Source organism: Octodon degus, unplaced genomic scaffold (assembly GCF_000260255.1).
Source record: "Octodon degus isolate 3935 unplaced genomic scaffold, OctDeg1.0 scaffold00021, whole genome shotgun sequence".
NCBI lineage: Eukaryota > Metazoa > Chordata > Mammalia > Rodentia > Octodontidae > Octodon > Octodon degus.
In genome coordinates, this window is record NW_004524597.1 from 10,492,108 (window position 1) to 10,511,585 (window position 19,478).

General features: G+C 55.5%; 1 protein-coding gene across 1 annotated transcript; it reads right to left on the reverse strand.

The window, feature by feature from the left end:
- Window positions 1-81: 81 nt before the first annotated feature.
- On the reverse strand, window positions 82-13,484 carry Baiap3 (BAI1 associated protein 3). Its single transcript, XM_004627910.2, has 35 exons — window positions 13,404-13,484; window positions 12,818-12,877; window positions 9,016-9,155; window positions 8,780-8,867; window positions 8,502-8,582; window positions 8,152-8,259; window positions 7,511-7,570; window positions 7,334-7,400; window positions 7,041-7,236; window positions 6,730-6,774; window positions 6,551-6,628; window positions 6,335-6,437; window positions 6,024-6,131; window positions 5,857-5,952; window positions 5,657-5,760; window positions 5,451-5,571; window positions 4,808-4,932; window positions 4,611-4,701; window positions 4,452-4,508; window positions 4,280-4,377; window positions 4,136-4,187; window positions 3,893-4,023; window positions 3,531-3,654; window positions 3,309-3,452; window positions 3,121-3,213; window positions 2,850-3,029; window positions 2,706-2,774; window positions 2,525-2,604; window positions 2,337-2,445; window positions 2,021-2,092; window positions 1,678-1,758; window positions 1,480-1,600; window positions 1,285-1,408; window positions 999-1,204; window positions 82-913 (listed from the first exon to the last, which is right to left on the reverse strand). Exons 3-35 carry the CDS (start codon window positions 9,144-9,146, stop codon window positions 810-812), a joined length of 3,447 nt encoding a protein of 1,148 aa, XP_004627967.1. The 5' UTR covers window positions 9,147-9,155; window positions 12,818-12,877; window positions 13,404-13,484; the 3' UTR covers window positions 82-809.
- Window positions 13,485-19,478: the final 5,994 nt, after the last annotated feature.

A 19,478-nucleotide genomic window follows, 5' to 3' on the forward strand; every position in this document is an offset into this window, starting at 1 on the left:
GTGTGTGCTTGGTTTGGGGGTTGGGGCTTACCTGGGCGGGTTTGGGCTATTGGTCACATAGGTACTTGAAAGGATGGCTGAGTGGCCGAGCTGTGGGTGTTCCCCCTCACCTTACAGTGACCATGGGGGAGCCTCTCCCAGACCAGTGCCCTACTTGGGAGCTGTGATTTTTCAGCAAGTCCCCTGTTCATCTTACTGTACATGGGGTGCAGAGCCAGGAAAGGGCGAGTGAGCATAACAGACTTTCTTGCCCGTGACTTCCACCTGGGGCCCCGGTCATTGCTTCCCTCCAATTCTTAGTTCCTCTAATCTTGACCTCCAGCCTCTTGACTGTTGGGGGCCTTGCTTCTGGGAACTCCAAGAAGGGCTTTCCATAGGGACAGTGCTCATAGTAGGGACGGACCATTATTTGGGGACTGATGCACTGCAGGATCCTGAGGCACATCCCTGGCTCCCACCCTCTGGAACTAGTACAGCTTCATGTCCCAACGTAACCACAGTCTTCAGACATAGCTTAGTGGCTCCCTAGAGAATAGACCATTGAAACCAGCTGCCCACTGTTCTACTGCCTGTGAGCCCAGAGGAGGGGTACCGCCTGACTAGGTCCATTCTGTTCTAATAAGTCCAGGGACTACTGCTGGCCAGCTCCTTCCAAGCTGGTCCCCATATTTGGGGTGGAGCATGCTGGCGTGCAAGGAGTCCAGTGCATGAACCAAAGGGCTACAGCAAGGATAAGGGTACCTCAGGGTTTGGACAGAGCTGCAGATCAGGGGAGCACAGAGCTGGACAGCTTGTTGGGGTGGGTGTGCTCAGGGATCTGCCTCCATACACTTCTCCAGCTCCTTAAGCTTCCTGACAAATTCCTGTGCCTCCTTGTTGCTGCGGCCCTCGAGCATCCTCAGCGCTGACCTCACTGTGGATAGGCAGGCAGGTGGGCAAGCATGTGGAAGCCACATGACCCTCCCTTGGGACCCCACCACGTCCTCAGTCACACTCACCCTGGGCCCTGGGCCGGCGCAGATGCAGGGTGATGGGCTGCCCTGCTCTCATTCCCCCACCCACTTGGGGCCTTGAGATGCCGCAGACCCCATTCAAGCCAAGGGCCGCCTCCCCAGCAAAGTCGTTGGTGGATAGCCAGTCATGGTCCATGACAGTGAATAGCACACAGGCCCCGCGGCGGCGGCATGCTTCTGCAGACACGGAACTGCAGATAGGACAGTTAGGGAATAGTCAGGAGCCACTCTTGACCTAGTGGGATAGGGTAGGGTAGCCAGGGGCACTCACAAGTGGAAGAGCTCATCGTATACAGGGTGTAGTGTCCGGGCCTTGACCTGGGTCCTCTGGCTGCGGGCCAGCGGGAAGAGATGTGGGGGTCCCAGTTCCACAATCACAAAAGGGTCACTCAGGCCTGGGGGAACACATGGCCATGATCAAGTCATTCCCACCAAGCACCCCACACTTGCCACCACCATGCCGCACCATTGGTATCCAGGGGGAGCAGGTCTGCAGCATGCAACACCTCCACTGCCAGCCGCTGCTCTGCTGCCTCATAATAGCAGCGGACATTCAGGCGGCCAAAGCGGTTCTGCTCCAGGGACTTCTGTGGGAAAAGTGAGTGAGCAGAGCTGGGGCTGTGGGATGCAGCAGGGCGTGGACAGCAGACAATAGCCATCTTACCTGCTTGAGCTTATCCAGATAAAACTGCTCAATGCACTCACGTGTGGAGCATTTGTGCAGCCGCAGTTCCTCCTCCAGCCTCTGCAGGGAAAGGAACCCAGTGACAATGGTCGGCACTGGCCACAGACAGCTAGATGCCTTTGAAGCAGCATCTACCTACCCTGCCTCAAGCCTCCTGTTTGTTGTTGGTTTTTTTTTTTTTTTTTTTTTTTTTCAGTACCAGGGATTGAAATGGGCACTATGTGCTTGCCAGTCAAGCCCTTATTCTAGTGATCTCCCCAGCCCTTCCTGGTCTGTTTTAAGGCAGCTGGTGGAGCTGGGCCCCCAGAGGGCCAGATCTTACCTTGTAACTTCCATCCTTGAGGGTCTCCAGAGGCAGTCCCTGGCCCTCAGCATGAAAAAAGTTAACCAGAGCCTGGGGCAGAAAAAGAGGGAAGAGATGTCTGGAAGCCACAACAAACCACTTCTCTCTCAGGTGCATCAGGTCCCAGGAAGCCTGGGAAGGTACCAACTGCTGAGGCCTTAAAGTTGCCTCCCAGGGGGCCCTGGTGGGTCTGGGCTGTGGGGAGGAAATGTGGCCTGTCCAGCCTTAGAGGAGATGGCAGAGAGGCTGAGGACTAGTGATGTGGGAGAGGTCCCTTGAGCTCTGCATGGCCTACCTCCAGTGTGAAGTGGAAACGTCCATAGAAGTCTGCAGAGACATCACCGTTTCCACCCAGTGCCTGCAAAATAGCCTGAAGGAGCAGCTCCCAGAGGGCCTCCAACACTCTGCAAGGACAGCATTGGCGACTACCAGGCCATATACTCTCCACCTGCCCGGCCTATACCAGCCTGTACCTGCCCATACCTTCCTAGGTTCTCCTTTACCAAGGAGGCATTCAGCAGGGCCAGTTTCTCATCCAGGTACTTCATGAGTGGAGCTACAGCCTGTGGGTAGGGATCTTCAGGACCAACCAGAACCTGGAACCCAGCTTCCCCAGGTGTAGTACATGCTCATATCCACACTTTTAACCCCCCCCCCCACATACCTCGTCATTCTGAATGGAGTCTGGGGAGAGGCTGATGTGCTGCACGTACTTCCTGATGTCAGCCACCATCTGCAGGGGTGATGCTCAGCACCAGGTAGGGATACCAGGGACAGCCCCCACACCAGGCCCTGGTCCCCTGCCCACCTTGGAGGTCAGGTGTGCAGTCACAGTGTGGGCCTCTCGCCGCAGGTCATCCTCTAAGGCCTGTGTGCAGCTGAGGAGGGGGCGGGGAAGCCCCGCTACACCCTCAGGCCAGGCCAGGCCCCGAAGTGCCTGCCCTGAAGCCCTGCGCACCAGCTCCACGTTATTGAGCACCACACAGAGCTGGGGAGGGTAGGCAGAGGGAGATGGTGGGTGTAGTCAGGGGCAGCCCCACCAGCCACCTGCAGCCTCACCTGGCCGGCCAGCCACCTACCGGCTCGCTCACTGTCTCGCCAACAGCCCCAGGCTGGATGTCTACTTTCTTCCTCAGCAACTCTGTGTAGAAGAGGGCTGCCCCACACATGTCCTAGGGTGGGGATGGGACACAGGACTGGGACCTGGAGCTCCTCCCAGGCCCCAAAGTCCTCCTAAACCTGCTTCCCCAGCCTCCAGGTGCCACACCTGGCTGAGCTGAGTCCCCAGGCCTTGAGCCTGAGTAAGGTCAGGCCAGGCAAGGTGGACCCAGAGCTCCTGGATGTGGCTGAAGCAGAGGCTAGCAGTGGCCGCGGAGCTGCTGTGTTTGGAGGAGGCATCCACAGGTTCCAGCTGGAAGGCAAGAAGCAGCCTGCATCATATGGGGCACACAACGAGCTCCAGTGCCTTTAGGCCCAAGTGCTGACTCACTGTGTCCATATCCACTGCTCCCTGGAGACGCCATTTGACTTGGTCTCGCAGGACCTGTAGCCAGATCTTCACAGCAGGCAGGAATGGGGTATGGATGCCAGCCAGGGCCAGGGAGCGGCCATCCCTGTGGCAGGAATAGAATCAGGGCATGTTCCAACTCCGACCTCCAGGGCAGCCTCCAGCACAGGGTCTGGGGCTTTAGTCCCAGAGTTTATCTGGAAGAGGCATGGTTTAGGGGCTGGGGCTGGGGAGATGGCTCAGTAGAATAATCGCTTCCCTGGCAAGTGCAAGGGCCTCAGTTCAATCCCCGGTTCCACAAAAACAAAACAAAACCACAAGAGGCATGGTTTAGGAGTGCCTACCGGCCAGGGATGCAACTCCAAAAGCGCTGGAGATCAGCCAGGGTCAGGTACAGCTCAAAGAGCCCTGAGGCCACCTGGAGAGTCATCTTGGGGCTCAGTTCCTCAGTCAGCACCCATGCCTCCTCGGCCAACTGCCCGGAGTTTTGAGGGGAGGTATCAGACCAACAAAAGAACCAGGGGCCCTTCCTAGCTCTCCCTGCTTCCCCATGCCCAGCAGACCCGCCCAGTTGGGATCCTCCTCACCAGACGCTCTAGCTGCCGGAAGGTAAGGGTGAAGAAGTCCACCTTGAGGATACTGCAAAGGAAGGACATGCCTCAGCCACCTACCCCTCCTGCAGGCCCGTCAGCCCGACATGTGCAGTGTTGGTGCTGAGCAGCAGGACTCACCCATGGAAGAGGCTGGCATAGATGCCATAGCAAGCTTGAAGGTCCTCATAGATGATGTCTGCTAGCTCCACGAGCCCGGGGAGGCGCTGTGGCCCTGACTGCAAGGAGGTCTGGACTGTATTCACTGCTTGGGCCCCCATACCCACCATGACCAATCCCCGCTAAGCCACACCTGTTCTCGGGGACTCTTGGTGTTCAGGAGCCTGTTGTACCACTCACGGTTGCCTCTCTGCAGCAGAAGCCACCAGGAAGCACGATAGAGAGGAAAGAGGAAGAGATGGGGGTGGGTCATGAATCACAAGTGGGCAGGGCCAGAGGGGTCCAAACGCACCTTCAGGGCAGCAGCGATGTCCATGTTCAGCTCCGTCTCAAAGGGGCAAATCTCAAAGGAAGGTTGGAAGAGTTGCAGCTTATCTAAGCACCTACAGGTCAGGTATGTGGTCATGATGCAGGCTTCCTGAAGGTCCTCTTCCAGGATCTGCCCTGGCCAACACCCTCACCCCCACCCCCACCTCGTGTGGCACCCACTTTAGCAGCAGCTCCAGACGGTAGACAGCAGTGCTGTTGGTGGCAGGGAAGTAATCTCGGAGCCGGCGCAGCAGTTGCAGCCCATACTCAGAGAAGGCAGAGAAGCTGTCAGCCAGACTCTCCTCCTAGGGGTAGGAGCACGGCTCAGAGCTGCCTGCCAGCCCTGATCACAGATGCTGAAAAACACCTTTGCTCCTCCTGCCAGCATTTTCCTCCCCACTGTATGGCCGTCCCAGGCCTGCCTTGCTCTGCCCTGCTAAACTCCCTCCACCAAATCCTTCCTGCTGACCTCCATGCTAGTGTGACTCAGTCTTGGCCTTCATGACTCCCTCTGCCCTGCTCTACCCAACTCCACCCACCAGGAGTTTTGCATCTACTGTTCCCTTGCCCCATCCTCCCAGTGCCCACTCCCTCCTGCTGCTCAGACCTTCACCGCCACAGTGCCAATATCCACAGCCTCCTTCCCCAGTTTACTCCAATGCTTCCCAGTCTCCTTACAGCATGGTATGTGTGCTCTCCCCAGTTGTTTGTTTTCAACCTGAGGGCACACTCTGCCTCTTCTGCCCACCCAGAGCAGGGGTGACCCCAGCACAGCTCACCCTTCACCAACACCAGGCAGGTCTGTGGCAGTGCAGGCACTCACCTGCTCCTGGGGCAGCGAGGCTGCTTCTTCCCAGTGTGCCTGCATGTCTTCCAGCAGCCCCAGCAAGTAGCCATAGTCCAGCGTGCACGTCTGATGGTGGCGGCTGCTGACCTGCCAGTGCCTATGGGGGCCCAGTCCAAGGTCAGGCAGCACCTGGTCCTGCCCTACCATGGATCCTAGCCCATATCATCATCTTCCCTACTCACAGGACAGCCAGCTGCAAGGGTGACAGGTTACTCTGAGCTCCATGCAGGCAGAGGACTGTGGACCCAGGCCCACTGAACTCACCACGCCAGTTACTTGAATTGGACTAGGGGAGGAGGACAGGAGGGATGGAGGTGGGAGATGCCTCCAAGTTGTCCTCAAGCCTCTACCCAACTGTCCCACTTCCCAGGGTGCCCACTACCTCCTCTGCTTGGTGCTCGAACTGTAGTATGCGGCTCAGGAGTAGCAGGTAGGACAGGAAGCCAGAGCGGCCACGCTGGCTCATGACTGTGTCCCTCTGGAACACAGGGCCTATGGTCACTGCTCTGCCTGGGGATTGGTGCCCAGGACTCAGAGCATGCTACCCACCTGTGTTGTGATGAGCTTGAGGACTAGGTGGCAGTCTCCCTGCACACGTGAGGCACTAGAGCGTGGTTCCAGCTTGAACCAGCGGTCAGCACCAGCCACTGGCACATCCTGAGGGAGGCAGGTGGCGAGGAGTCAGACCTCAGGGACTCCTTATTTCCCTGCCCCCCACAGACTCAGGGAGGGGCCTAGGGAAGAGATGGGGGCATTCATGGGACCTAAACATAAGAAGCAGCTGGGAAGGTAGGATTGAGGGAACCCAGGATACAACCACTGCTCCCTAGGTGTAACCACCCCATCTTTAGCCCACACACCCGGACAGGGATGTTGAGGCACCCCAGGAAGTCATCAGTGTGGTCCTCTGTGGGCCCTGCTGTCCCATTTGTACGAGCTGACTTGACGATCTGTTTGAAGTACCTGGGCACAGTGAGGTGGCATCATGCTGGGGGACATGTGGGAGCCACCATCCACAGGGTGCCTATGGTTAAGCCAAAGGTTTGGGTGGGACATAAGGATCCCACTTGCTGTACCTGCCCATGCCCTTGAGGCCAATGACTTCATTCAGCTTTCTGCATGCTTCTGCCAGGGACACATCATCATCATGATCCCTGGAAAGGAGGTGGATTGTCTGGAGCTCCTACTGGCTCAGATGACCCCTTACTTCCCAGATACCCAACTACCCTGCCCTACAGGGCTCAGGGTCCTGTACCAGATGTCCAGGTGCAGCTGGTCCGTGTTGACATCTTCAATCTCACTATAAGGAAGACAGAGATGCCATGAGGGTACTGGGCAAGCTTCTGTCTGGAGCAGGGACTAGAATAGGGGGATCAGGGGCTAAGGCAGATGCAGTGGCCATGAGTTCCAGTTACCAGATAAGCTGAAGGTTCCAAATAGACTTGGCCACCTATTGCCAGTTGCGGGGTCTCGGTTTCCCATGTGACCAACCCCCAAGCAGAGACTGGGAACTTGTGAGTGGCACCCTCAGGACACTTGGCCACAGGGGGAGTGGGGAGGGCTTACAACAGGAAGTGCTCCTTCCAAACAGGGTTCAGGGTACTGCTCTTGACCTCTGTGACCTGAATGCACTTGGCTGGCAGCAGACTACTGTGCTTGCTGCCCTTGCGGAAACTGAAGCGCTGTTCCTTCTGCCCACTCTGCTCCCGAGGGGTGCCTGAAGCTGGCAGGATGCCCAGCATGCAGTACGGGTCACTGAAGCCTGAGACAAGGCAGGTGAGTTCAGCCCAAGCCTTGCTCTCTGTCCTCCACAGGTTCCAGGCCTGGGCGTAACTGGGGTCTTCTGGGGCCCCACTCACCATTTGGGTCTTTAGCCAGGAGGTTCTTAGCACGCATGACAGAGACTTTCAGGGTATATGTAGGGGCCTGCAGACAGAGGAGCACTGGGGGACTTAGAGCACTGGACGGTGGCAGTGTGAGTATAGCCACCCTCCCTGCCATCTCCTAGACCTCACCTGAGTGTGCAGTGTCCTTACCTTGGCTTTCTTCACACGCTTGATGGCCTCAGTGTGTTCCTCAGGGCTGGTGCCAAACACCTGTGGACCATAGGTGGTGACCAGGACCCAGGTGAGCCACTTTCCTGGGTCCCTGGGCAATCCAGCCCGAAATAGAATGACCAAGTGCCCACCTCAGAGGACAGCAGCATATGGGAGTGGAGCCTACCCTCTCTCTGTCCCAGCAAGGCTTGGATCAGGCTGCAGCCAAAGTATGAGCACACACCTGTGATGCCAGGTGCAGTGCTGGCAGGTGAGGGCACATGCAGAAACAGTTGTGGCATGTTAGCCAGGAATAGGACTTAGAGCACACATACTGTAGGGAAAGCATCTGCCCACCTGTCCACCCCTCTCTGAGCATCTGTCTGTCCTCTCTAAACCTCTCTGTGTTCATCTGTCTCCTTGTGTCTCTGCAGGTGTGTCCACATATCTAACCATTTCCCCGTCCTTCAAGGTGTGTTGGCCTGTCTATATGTCCATCTATGCACGTATGTGCCTGTGCAAGTGCTTGTCTATGCACATTTGGCATGTATGCTGTGTGTTGTTCAGGTGACAGTGACACAAATGGAAGGGTTTCCTGGTCCTCACAGAGTAGGATGGAGTGGGTGAGGCTGCCAGCTCACCTGCTGCAGGTAGCCCAGCAGGATCTCCTCATCATCCACCTGGGCCGGGCCCATGGTGCCAGCACGGTGGAGGACTGTATACAAGGCTTCCTCATAGAGCATCTCCACCTGTGGGAGCCAGGCTCTGAGTCCCTAGCCAGCTCCAGTGGGAGGTGGGGGTCTCAAGTCCTTGCTGCCCACAGGCTACATGCCCAGTCCAAGGAGGTACTTCCCTAGTGGAACCCAGTCCCTTCCCAGGGCCTCCACACCTGCTATCTCCACTGAGCCACCATGTCCCTTTTCTGTCCATCTACCACCAGGCAGGGCCCCACAATCCAGAACACAAAATATAGACCCTCCCCAACCCTTACTTCCTCCTGGGTCAGGGCTCTCAGGCCGAGGTTGGGGTCCACAGGTTCAGCAGGGGCTGGTGAGCCGCTCCGCAAGAGGACCTATATGGAAGACAGAGATGCCATGAGATGTGGTGAGGGTCTTGGGACAGGGCTTAGCCTGTTGCTGCCTCACTGTGACTCTATGGTTAGAAAGACAAGGGTGCTCTAAGGAGAAAGGAGTGAGAGGAGCACGGATGGAGGTTGAAGTGGATGATCAGGTGGTGGGCTGCAGCCCCAGACCCTGCAGAGCATCTCACCTCTGGACAAGGGAGGCCTTGTCTTCCTTCCTTCTTCTTTAGGATGAGGCGCATGTGGGCAAAGAACTCCATGCCATCCCCAGGTTTCCTAGAAAGAGGCTAACCAGTGCTTGGGCCATAGGATGCAGGAGTCATGCATAGGACAGGGGCTGTGTGATGCTCAGCACACTCATGGCATCACTCATGGCCTTCAGTGCAGAGCCTCACACCATTTCCCACCCAGAGCGGGTACCCACCAGGCCCCCGTTGCAGGCTCTGGAGGGTCAGCACTGGTGCTCCCGGGCTCCGGCTCTGTCTTGCGTCGGAAGGATGGACACACTTGCACTTGCCTGAGCACACTACTCTTGATTTCCATCAAAGTAGACATGGTGGCAACCTGCAGCAAAACATGCCCATGACTTTGGGCCAGGCATCACTAAGCCCACAGTGGGGGATAGCCAGCAGGAGGCAGAGAGGAAAAGCCTGGTTCTCAGGCACCCTGGGGCCTTCATGGACTCCAGCCACCACACCTGCCAGGTAGCCTATTAGACCTTCATATCCCCTACAGAGTAGCACTGGGGATGTGGCAGCTGATGCCACTGAAACAGTGGGACCAGCGCTACATATGGAGTTGCTGAGATCTTATTGGGGACAGACTGTTCTGTCATTCCCAGTTCAGGGCTAGGGCTCTATCTGTGCTGGTATCTAGGCCACCTCTGCCACACAGGTGGTACCTCTGAGAGTGTGACAGGAAGCATCCGTGCCTCCTGGGACCCCATCAAGAAAGCCAAGATGCTGTGGAGTAGTGCACAGCTCCCTTAGTCCCACAGTCACCTGGGCCTTTTCTTCAGGAGTCCAAAGCACCATGTGGGGCCACAGAGCAACAGAGGTAGGACCATGTCCTGGGCCAATGGGCAGCTGCTCACATGGCCAGAATTCCTAGAAGGAAGTTTTTTGGTGTATTCACCTATTAAGCAAATCTCTGCCTCAGAGGCTGGTCAGCAAAAGCAGTTGTGGGAGGTGGAGTCATGAATGGTAGTGTACACTTGTAATCCTCAGCTCTGGCTGAGATAGGATTGCTGCAATTTCGAGACTAGCCTGGGCTCCATTGTGAGTTCAAAGCTAGCAAGACCTTGACTCAAAAAAGAAAACAAAAACCAGTGGGGGCAGCAACCCCTAAAGAAGAGCTTGCTCCCACAGTTGGTACAAACGAAACCCAACTGTGTAACCTAGCTGGGAAAGAACAGCCCTTGTCCTCCAGTTCATCCTGTCGGTTACTCCTCTGCTGCTGTGGCAACTGAGCCAGCCTGTGGCATCCTGCTTGGAGCAGAAGCTACCCAGATGTCACCACTGCTGGGACAGAGAGCAGTCTTCTGCCAAGAATGCAGCCTGCTCAGCCCACTCGCTGCCACTCTGCTGTTAACGGGGAAGCAGCAGTGCTCAAAATTGGCGGGCCTGGGTGGGGCTGGGACACAGAATGGACAAAGCAACTATCTTGGCCCTGAATGCTACAGATGATTGTTTCCTTTCCAGGTGGCAGGTCCACTCACATTTTTTTTCTGGGTCCCCAGGTCCAGCCTACTTGTATCATGGAGGGAGGCTCAACAAAATGTTCAGGCTGGCTCAGCCCCTTAAGTAGGGTCAGAGATTTCCCCTGTAGCCCCCAAATTGGAGGATGACAGCTAGGGCACCATAGCCTTTTTTTTTTTTTTTTTTTTTTGCAGAACACTGAATTGAACTCAGGCCCTTGCACTTGCCAGGCAAGCACTTATTCTACTGAGCTACCTCCCTGGCCCCCCGCCATAGCCTTCTGAGTCCCCCTCTTCCACCACACTACTCTATCTGGACACTTACCTCTGCCCTGGGTCATGCAAAAACCTCTAGCCTTTTGCCTCCCTCACACTGCCTTGGGGAATCCCTCTCCATCCCTTGAGAAAAAGTGTCCCACAGCCAGGCCACCTCTGCCACACAGGTCCACCTTTTGACTTCCCTGCCTCACATTACCTGTCTCTAGTTTCTAGGATGCACTCTATCCCCAGATCGCCACACTTGCCACAAGCCCTTTGAACTTTTGTCTGGGTCTCCTTCCCTCATTCATGCTCACCCATCTACCCAGGCACATTAGCCCTTACAGAGGGACTGTTACCTCTGTTTTACAAAAGGAAACAGACTCAGCAGATCCACTCCTTGCCCAGGATCTCAGGAGCAGTTAGCAGAGGGAGACCCAACTAGATGACCTTGCAGCCCATGCCAGGCTGGACCTGTGCACTACTTGTCACTGCACCTTGGAACTGGGAGTTCAACCAAGGTGTTCCATCTGGGCACACCTGGCATCTGGTGGCTCTACATAAATGCTGTGCAAGCTGCCTGCTGCACCTGGCATAGGGGAAGAGTCCCCACCCCTAGTCTATGCCCTGCACAAGCTCAGAACCCCTTAACAACACTTCATCCTGTTTCCCGACACTCTAACCAGGGTCCTGGTGAGCCTGGCAAGGTGCTAGGCTCTGACGGCTGTTGTCTGGCCAGACCTAAGAGTAGAGAACAAGGAAAAGGCTTCATCCTTGAAGGTGCTACTCAGAGTCCAGAAATGAAGGCTTGCTTCCCTCACATCTCTATGTCTGGGGGGCCAACAGGCTGGGCAGAGTGTTTCAGAAACTGTTGCCTCAGCCAGGAATAGTGCTAATAGGAATAGTTCTAATCCTAGGACTCTGGGAATGTAAGTTTGAGCCCAGGGTAGGTGACTTAGTGGCTTACCAAGATCATATCTCAAAATAATGACTGGGGATACAAAATAATAAGGGCTGTGTGGTAAACGGCCTGGGTTCAACCCCCCAGTACCAAAAAGCAAACAAATGAACAAAACAGAACCCCCCAACACAAAGCTGTTTACCCCACAACCAGTTCTCCAGAGGCTGAGAATCATAGGCCCCTCTTCTCCCCAGAAGAGAGGCTGCACCCCCCTGTGCCCCAAGCTTGCAGAGCAGCCTCTGTTTGAGCTGTTGCCAGGGCAACCGCCAGCATATGAATGTGACGGACCACAGGGGCTCTGGGTACCAGAGACAAATATGACGCAGAAGCTCAGCAACCTGAGCTGTAGGCCTGGGGTGTCTCACTGAGAACAAAATGTCTAGGCTGAAGGGGTCCAGGCACCCCATATGCATTTTCCACTTAGCATCTCACCTGTTACACCTGTGGCCACTCTTTGATAGGGCACTGCTCAGCTCCCTGTTGTCAGATGAACCCACCCTAGCCCTAGGTCACACAGCCAGCAGGGGGCGGCCTGGAACTGAGGTTCTGGGGTCCCAACATGAAGCTGGGAGGGCCTCAGGATCCAATCCAGCTGCTTCTCCCACCCCAGTCCATCTCTAGGATGGAGCCAACAGCAGCCTCGCAGCACTGGTGTCCATAAGAGACGGCTCATCCAGATGCCCAGAGCTGCCACTCTGACCCTGGCTCTCAGGAAACCACAAAAAGTGGTAGATGGGCACCTTGTCCACAGTCAAGACTTGAACCCAAGACTGGCAAGTCAAGCTGCCCCTTGCTAGGCTATTTGGGGCATGTGACACTGATGCAGGTGGATCTGGAGCAAGTGAGCAAGAGAACCCTGATGGCCTTCCTGGTTCTCATTAAAAATCATTAAAAACACCTCCAAGATCCTAGGGTTGGGGGGCTCCTTTCTTAGTGCTTTTGGATTCCTCAGACTGGACAGGGGTGTTCCCTGGTAGGACAGGATGTCTTCTTCTCCCACTGGGTTTCCCACACCCCTACCCCCAGATCATTTCTCTTTTGGGCTTCTCTTTTTTCCTGCCCTGCCCCCAAGTCTTCTGGATTTCCAGGTCTCCCCCTGGCCTCAGTGTTCCCTGCAGAGGCAGGCCAATGCCCAAGGGCAGCTTACCTGGCTTTGCTGGAGGCAAGTAAGTGTGTGTGTGTGTGTGTGTGTGTGTGTGTGTTTGGGGGGAGGGCATGCTGCCTGTAGGCAGACCTGGGTCTCACAGGATGACCCCGTGGGATAGGGTGGAGGGTGCTTCCAATGAGCCCCTTTTTACCTGTCTCACTCACCTGCCTTCGCCGCGATACCTCTCCCTCTCTGCCCTTCAAATCCCCTGGGTCTTGCTTCCCCTAGAAATTGAAGTCCGAGGGTATTTGGTCTGGTGTGAGGTGTTTCACCACCAGCTGTAGGAAGGAAATTCTCGAGTGGCGCGGGGTGGGTGGGGCCCTCGCGGGCAGAGGCTCAGGGGGTCCCACCAGAAGGTTGAAGGGAAGCGTCCCTGGGGTCCTTGCTCCGTCTAAAGAGCTCCCTTGGGAGGGCGGGTGCCGGTGATCGCTTTCGCCCCAATCTCCTGCCCCAAGGTTGCGGCCCTGCCCCCGCCCCCAGCCCCGCAGTGCGGACCCTGCTGCCGCACTCAGCTGCGCACTCCGAGGGGAGAGGGCAACTGGAGGAATCATGCCCACGGCCCCGCCTCCCCGGGCCTCAGTTTCCCCGGGGCCACAGGGGCGTCTTTGCTATCTGTCCACCACCCGGGGCCCGCAGCAGAGCGCAGACGCCAATGTTCGAGCCTGAGTGTGGCTCTGTCCGTCCGTTGGTCTGTCTGGGTGGGCGCCGGCCCGGCCCCGACGGCACAGGGCTAAAGGCTGCGGCACTCACCCGGGGCGCGGGGGCAAAGGGGCTCCTGCGGGCGCTGTCACTCGGGTTGGGGACCGCGGGACCCCGCGACTGTTCTCTGACGCGCTCGCTGGAGACTCAGCCCGGCGTTCGGGCGGTGGGCGGGTGGACTAGGGGCGGGGGCGGGGCCTCTTCGCAGCTTAGGGCGGCACAGCTTCGTGCAGGGAGGAGGGAGAGATCCGGGATGGGCGGGGCTTTCGGGAGGCATGGGGTGGTGGTGGCGGCTGTGTCTTCCGTGGGGGTCTCTGCCCTGGAGCTCCAGCATCGACGCTGATCGTTTGCCGCGGGGAGGGGAGGCGCTCATAGAACTAAATCTGGGTGCCCCACGACAAATCTGTGAGGGTGGGAGGCCCAAGTTGGCCCTAGTCCCTTAGCAAGTCACAAAAAGCTGGACTCCGCTCCCCACCCCCATCCTCCGCAGCCTCTGCTCTCAAACCAGTGGCACTGTGGTCATCTGGAAGGCTTTGCCATACTGAGGTTGAACTCAGGGTCTTCATCACACTGAACTACAGTCCCCTGCGTTTTTTGAGACAGGGTCTGGCTAAATTGCTAAAGCTGGGCTTGAATTTTTGCAATGCTCTTGCTTCAGCCTCCCAAGTGTTGAGATTATAGTATAGGTGTTCACCACCATCCAGGGCAATTTGGAAGGCTTGGTGAACATACCTGTTGGTCTGCTAGTCTCTACACAAGCTGCCTCATATGGGCCTGGCCCCTGGGCTGCAGGCTGTCCTGGGCTGACCGGGTGCTTGGGGTGGTTGGAGGGGCACAGTAGGCCCCTAGCTAGGCTCAGCTCTGCCTCTGCTGGACACTGTAACTTAGATTTGGGGAAGGTTTTCCTTCAGAGGGTGGGTCCTTTATAATGGGACCTCACCCCTGTAAAGAGCAGAGAGGCAGAGGCAAGGCAGGCAGCTTCTCAGCTCAGCTGAGAGGCAAGGGCAGTTTCTTGTGGAAGGCTGTCGCTAACTTCCAGAACAGCTGTAGCAGAGGCCTCTCTGCAGATCACCGTGTACAGTACTCCCTGTCCCAGCTGTCCTCCTGTCTTTATTGCTGGGCACTGAGAGGGAGCCCAGGAGGGAACAGCCTGGTCACCCTTCCCCAGCTCAGGATACAGGTGGCTTCTCCCCTTGCCCTGGGACAGTGACATTGGCATCTGTCTAGAGCTGTAGGTTCTAGCTCACATCTATCGCCAGCCCCACACCTCTGCAGGGGATGGGAGACAGGGCAGGATGGCAGGGTGAGGGAGGCAGGACTATGGGATGTGTTCTCCTTCACCACTTCCATCCTGACCCAGTCTAGCCAGGAAAAGAGGGTGTTGTGGGGAAAGCTCAGGAAATGTATTCTGCTTGGGACAGGGATGTGAGATAAGCAGGAGAGTGGGTCTGGACCCTGTGTCCCCATCTGTCCTTCTGAAGGCAGTGGGAGTTGGTACAGGGGCAGCTAACCTCTCTCCCAGGATCTGAGCTGAGCTCCCAACCTGGCAGTTTTGCGTCAGGTTCTGACAACCTGTTGGAACAAACACAGTCTGGTTGCCATGGAGATCATAATGGCTTTGGGGTGAAAGGATGAGTCTGCAGCTGCTGTAAACAGGAAGTTGGGGGGGCAGCTGCCAAGCTCTCAGAAGGGGCTCCAGCCACTGAGACTAACCCTCAGACTGTGGGGCTGGTTGGCCCCTTGGAGACTCTCATTGCTCTTCAGCGGGTAGGAAAACAATGCAGGCTTGCAGTCACTTGTCTGAGGCCACACAGCAACAGGCTGGAATCCAAAGCCAGCCCCGTGGCTCAGTTTCCCTGGGATAGGATAATTCACAGGGCTCCCCACTCAACAGATATTTAGGGGGAGGGGCTGACCTCTTCTTTCATTCTTCTCTCACTTGAGAATGAAGTCAGACTGACCTGGGTGAGAGCCCAGCCCTATTTATCCCTGCCCAACACATCACTCTGGTGGCTGGTGCCTGACTTTCCCTGGGGCTTTTGCGGCCCTTCAGGGGGGCTGTCTAAGCTTGTAGTAGGTCAGTGTCCACTAAAGTCCTCCCCATCATTGGGGTGGAAGCTCTGGCTTTCCCAAGACATTTCCTGCTCTATGGTTGGAGGTGGAAGCCCATCCTTTCTGTGATCCTGGCACTGGGCATAGAGGCTACCTCCTCCTGGTGCCTGGGCCTCAGCTGGCTCTGAGGTCCTTGACTCCTGAACCGTTGGACAGCTGCTGTTCTCTGGGCCTCAGCTTGCTCTGAGGTCCTTGACTCCTGAACCGTTGGACAGCTGCTGTTCTCTGGGCCTCAGCTTGCTCTGAGGTCCTTGACTCCTGAACCGTTGGACAGCTGCTGTTCTCTGGGGTGAGGGGCCAGCATATTTGTTAGCAGTATCTGCAGCATAGTGACCTTTCTGGATAGAGTGAGCCCACAGCCCACACAGACCACAGGAAGGCCAGGACTAATTGTGCAAATGGAGAAAAAACACTTGTTAGGCCCAGCTGTGTGCACATTCAGGACTCCAAGATGGAAAGGGTCTGGCAGGTAGGAAGAAGAACTCTTCTGCCTTAGGACCTAGAAGCACCAGGTTTTAGACGCTGAGCTCCATGGCAGCCGACAGTGCAAAGCACTGTGCCCTCTGGTGGCTGCCTGAAGAATTGCAGGCACAGTCTTGGGGCCAAAGTCCTCAGTCTGCTGCCAGTGAGGACTCTGGCCAGGACTATCTACTCTGAGGCTTGAGGACCTTGAGATAACAGGAACCCCGTAATCTCTGTACCCCTGAAGGAGCTTCAGGAAAGGGTCTGTCCTAGAACTGACTTCCTGCTTGAGACACTGGCTCCTGAGTTATGGTCACCTTAGTCTCCACCTGCAGTTTAGGGAGCCTCTTGCCACCACACTAATAGGTGAATTAGCTCAATCTTGGTGCCATTGTGAGTCTGTTGTCGGTTTCTGAGGGACCCTATAAATGGGTATGCACAGGAGGCCCAAGAAGAGGCCCAAGAAGAGCAAAATAGAAGCCACTGGTGGGACAAAGCCCACCTAGGAGTTTGGGGAAGCTGAAACCCCCTGTGAGGACAATTAGTCCTCAGCTCCATCAGGATTTGAATTGAAAGCCTCCTTTGCCTGAACTATCTAGGCAAACTATCTAGCCTCCTAATCTCTGTCCTTTCCACCAGCTTGTAAGTGGGAATGCCAGGTTCCCTCTCCAGCAAGAGTGCACACTCAGGTCACCTCTTTATCAGGGACCAGTGGAGGGAGGGCTCCATCAGGACAGAGCTGGGCATAGCTTCTGTACCCAGCTGTTCTGTGCCCATCATTCTGTGCCGATTCTGGGGAGTAGAGAGGCTGTTGTCCTGTATCTGGGCCCTCTCCTCAGTGCCAGAATTCCTTTGGGGGTGGGGACTTGTCTTCCTCCCTTCCCTGGAAAAGGAAAGTACTGAGAACCAGTGAAGACAAACCCAGCCACACACCCCAAAGTTTTGTACTGTTGTAGTTTGCTTATTTGCCCCTCCCTCCCCCCAAGAGCTTGGACATGGTGGCTTCAGGACAAATCCAGGCATCTGGGTCAGGCCAGGGAACAAGCAAGATGAAAATACCCTACTGGCTCAAGCCAGGAAACTGGCTTCCCGAGAGGTGGGAGTATCCATTGCTTCCAGGAACCTCATGTGCTGACAAAAAGAAAAGCTAGCCCCCAGCCCTAATTTGGGTCAGCAGGGTTGGTATTAAGTGAATTGTCCCCAAGCCCAGCCCTCATTGGTCCCCCCTGCTGAACTGGCTGGCTGATTTCAGAAGGTCCTCCAACCTGGCAATTCATCACCATAGCAACAAGCCAGCAGCTTGCTATCAGCAGATACAGTTGTGACTGGAGGGCCTCAGGTTGATGAGGGTGCTCAGATAGCCTGGGTTGGTCTCTGTAGGGACTGCAATGGGAAATCAGACAGGGCTTTGCCTAGATAGTTCAGTAAGGTAAAAGGAACCAACAACAGGAACCAGATAGCCAGGCCTCAGACAACAGCTCTGTGCTGTGGCCAACTCTTCTTACTTCTCAAGGTCTGGTTAGTCCCAAGATCTCCCAGGTGGCTTGGGAGTGGCGAGAAGATGGCCACCGAAGCCCATGCACAGGCCCACTTCCATGCTGCCTGTGGCCAGCTTCCCCCGGGTTAGCTTTGGGCACTATGTAAAGGCCTATGGGTAACCATGAACAGTTCTCAGCCCCGTCAGGATTTGAACTGAAAGCCTTCTGTGTACCTTGGTGTCCCATGTGGTGGTAAGAGTGCAATCCCAAATGCTGGGTGCTAGCACCTGGAGACTGGAGAATCCCACTTTGTGAGGGATTATGTAGGCAGGAGCAACAGGTTCAGAACAGTATGGTGGGGAGGCTGGGGGTGAAAGGCATCCTCGTATTGAGTGAATGGGCTCCCTACTCTCCAACACAGGGCAAAGGGAGGGGATAGGGCAGGAAAGGACACAACCCAAGGGCAGCCATTTGTGGAAATGTTTTAATTTGAGGATTATTAGATACAGTGGTTAATCTGTTGCCCACAGTTCCTTACTAGAATGAGGCCTCATGCTGGGAGCACCCTCCTCCCTCAGGTTAAACACAGATGATCACATTTCATGTCTCAGGTTACAAGATTCACATCTTTGTTAAGCCAAGGACTGTGGTACAAAAGGAAAGAGTTCATAGCTGATGAGTAGTCACTACAATTTGCTAGAAACATCAATTACTTTAGAATATTTTAACTATAAAATATATTGAATTTCCATAGAGTAACCATATACATGTATAACTATTACTAAATGTAGTCAATCATTACAAAATAAGACATTCTGGGAGCAGGCTACAAATACACGAGCTGGCTGAATTCCTCAGAGAAGGCCCCTCTGTGGATAAACAAACGGTAACTGTCCATTGAAAAGTCCAGCTACCTGCCAGGGTACAGAGTTAAGTGTGAACAAGGCTCTGCCTATTGTGGCCAACTAGGTGTGGCCCCAACCTCCCAGAGTACTGTCTGACCCTCCTCTCTCCACCAGCTCTCACTTCCTGGATCTGAGCACTAGAGACACAGGTGACCAATTCCTGTAGCAGGAACTGAGTCTTAGGAACAAGACTGGTGGGGACTGTGCTCACAGCAGTGAGGGACAGGGGCTACTTCAGCCCAGTGTACCCACCTTACATCCTGGCAAGCTCCAAGGGGATAGCTACCCCACTGACCTGCATAGGCCTGGGTAACACTAGACACAGCAACACAGGCTGATAAGATGTGCATGAACAGCAGTGCCTCAAGATGTCACCCAGGTCAAGAGCCCCTCAAGGTGTCTAGCTCTGTCCAACAGTCTAGTAGCTGGAGAAGGCACCTGCCTTTTGCCAGGGCAGCAAACCGCTTGGTGCATAGGTGGGGCACGCAGAGAACTGAAGACAGTCACTTACTTCCTTGGCAAGTATGTAACTGTAGGGTCCAAGTGCAGTCACCTGGAACGTGGGCTGGTAACAGCTGCTTTGTCTATGGACCTTCCTTGGCCTCAGCCCTGGTCAGGTCTTAGTTGTTGTGTCTTCTCTGAGGCAGTGGGTCACAGGCTCTGACCTCCATGCTTTACGGTTTGGACTCCAACTGTGACTCACTAGGTTTGTACTCTGCCTAGTCCTCTATATCCCAGGAATCCAGGGGTAGGAGGAGAGCAACACCTTGGACATATACATTGTACATAGTCCTATTTACAAAGAACCAGCACAAGATAGAGCCATGTGGGACCTGGTGCATCCCAGAGCAGAGGCTTTGAGAAGAGCTCAATGCCACTGGTCCTGGGCCCTGGGCTGTGGCCCATCAAGAACGCTGGGCTCACTGAGGCACCTTTCCTCATACTTTAATGACAATAATGCAACAAAAACCTTTATATAAACAGTTTATTTACTCTAAACAGCAACACAGACAAAACGCCATATAAACACAAAGGAAGTGATGCAAAATCGAGACACTAGCTGACTTTGGATCTGAGGCTCATAAGCAACACAGCCCAGGTTCTGAGGAGACCAGATGAGGGGTGGGAGGGGCAAGTGATTTTCTTCTCGTACAGCCAGCTAGAGGCTA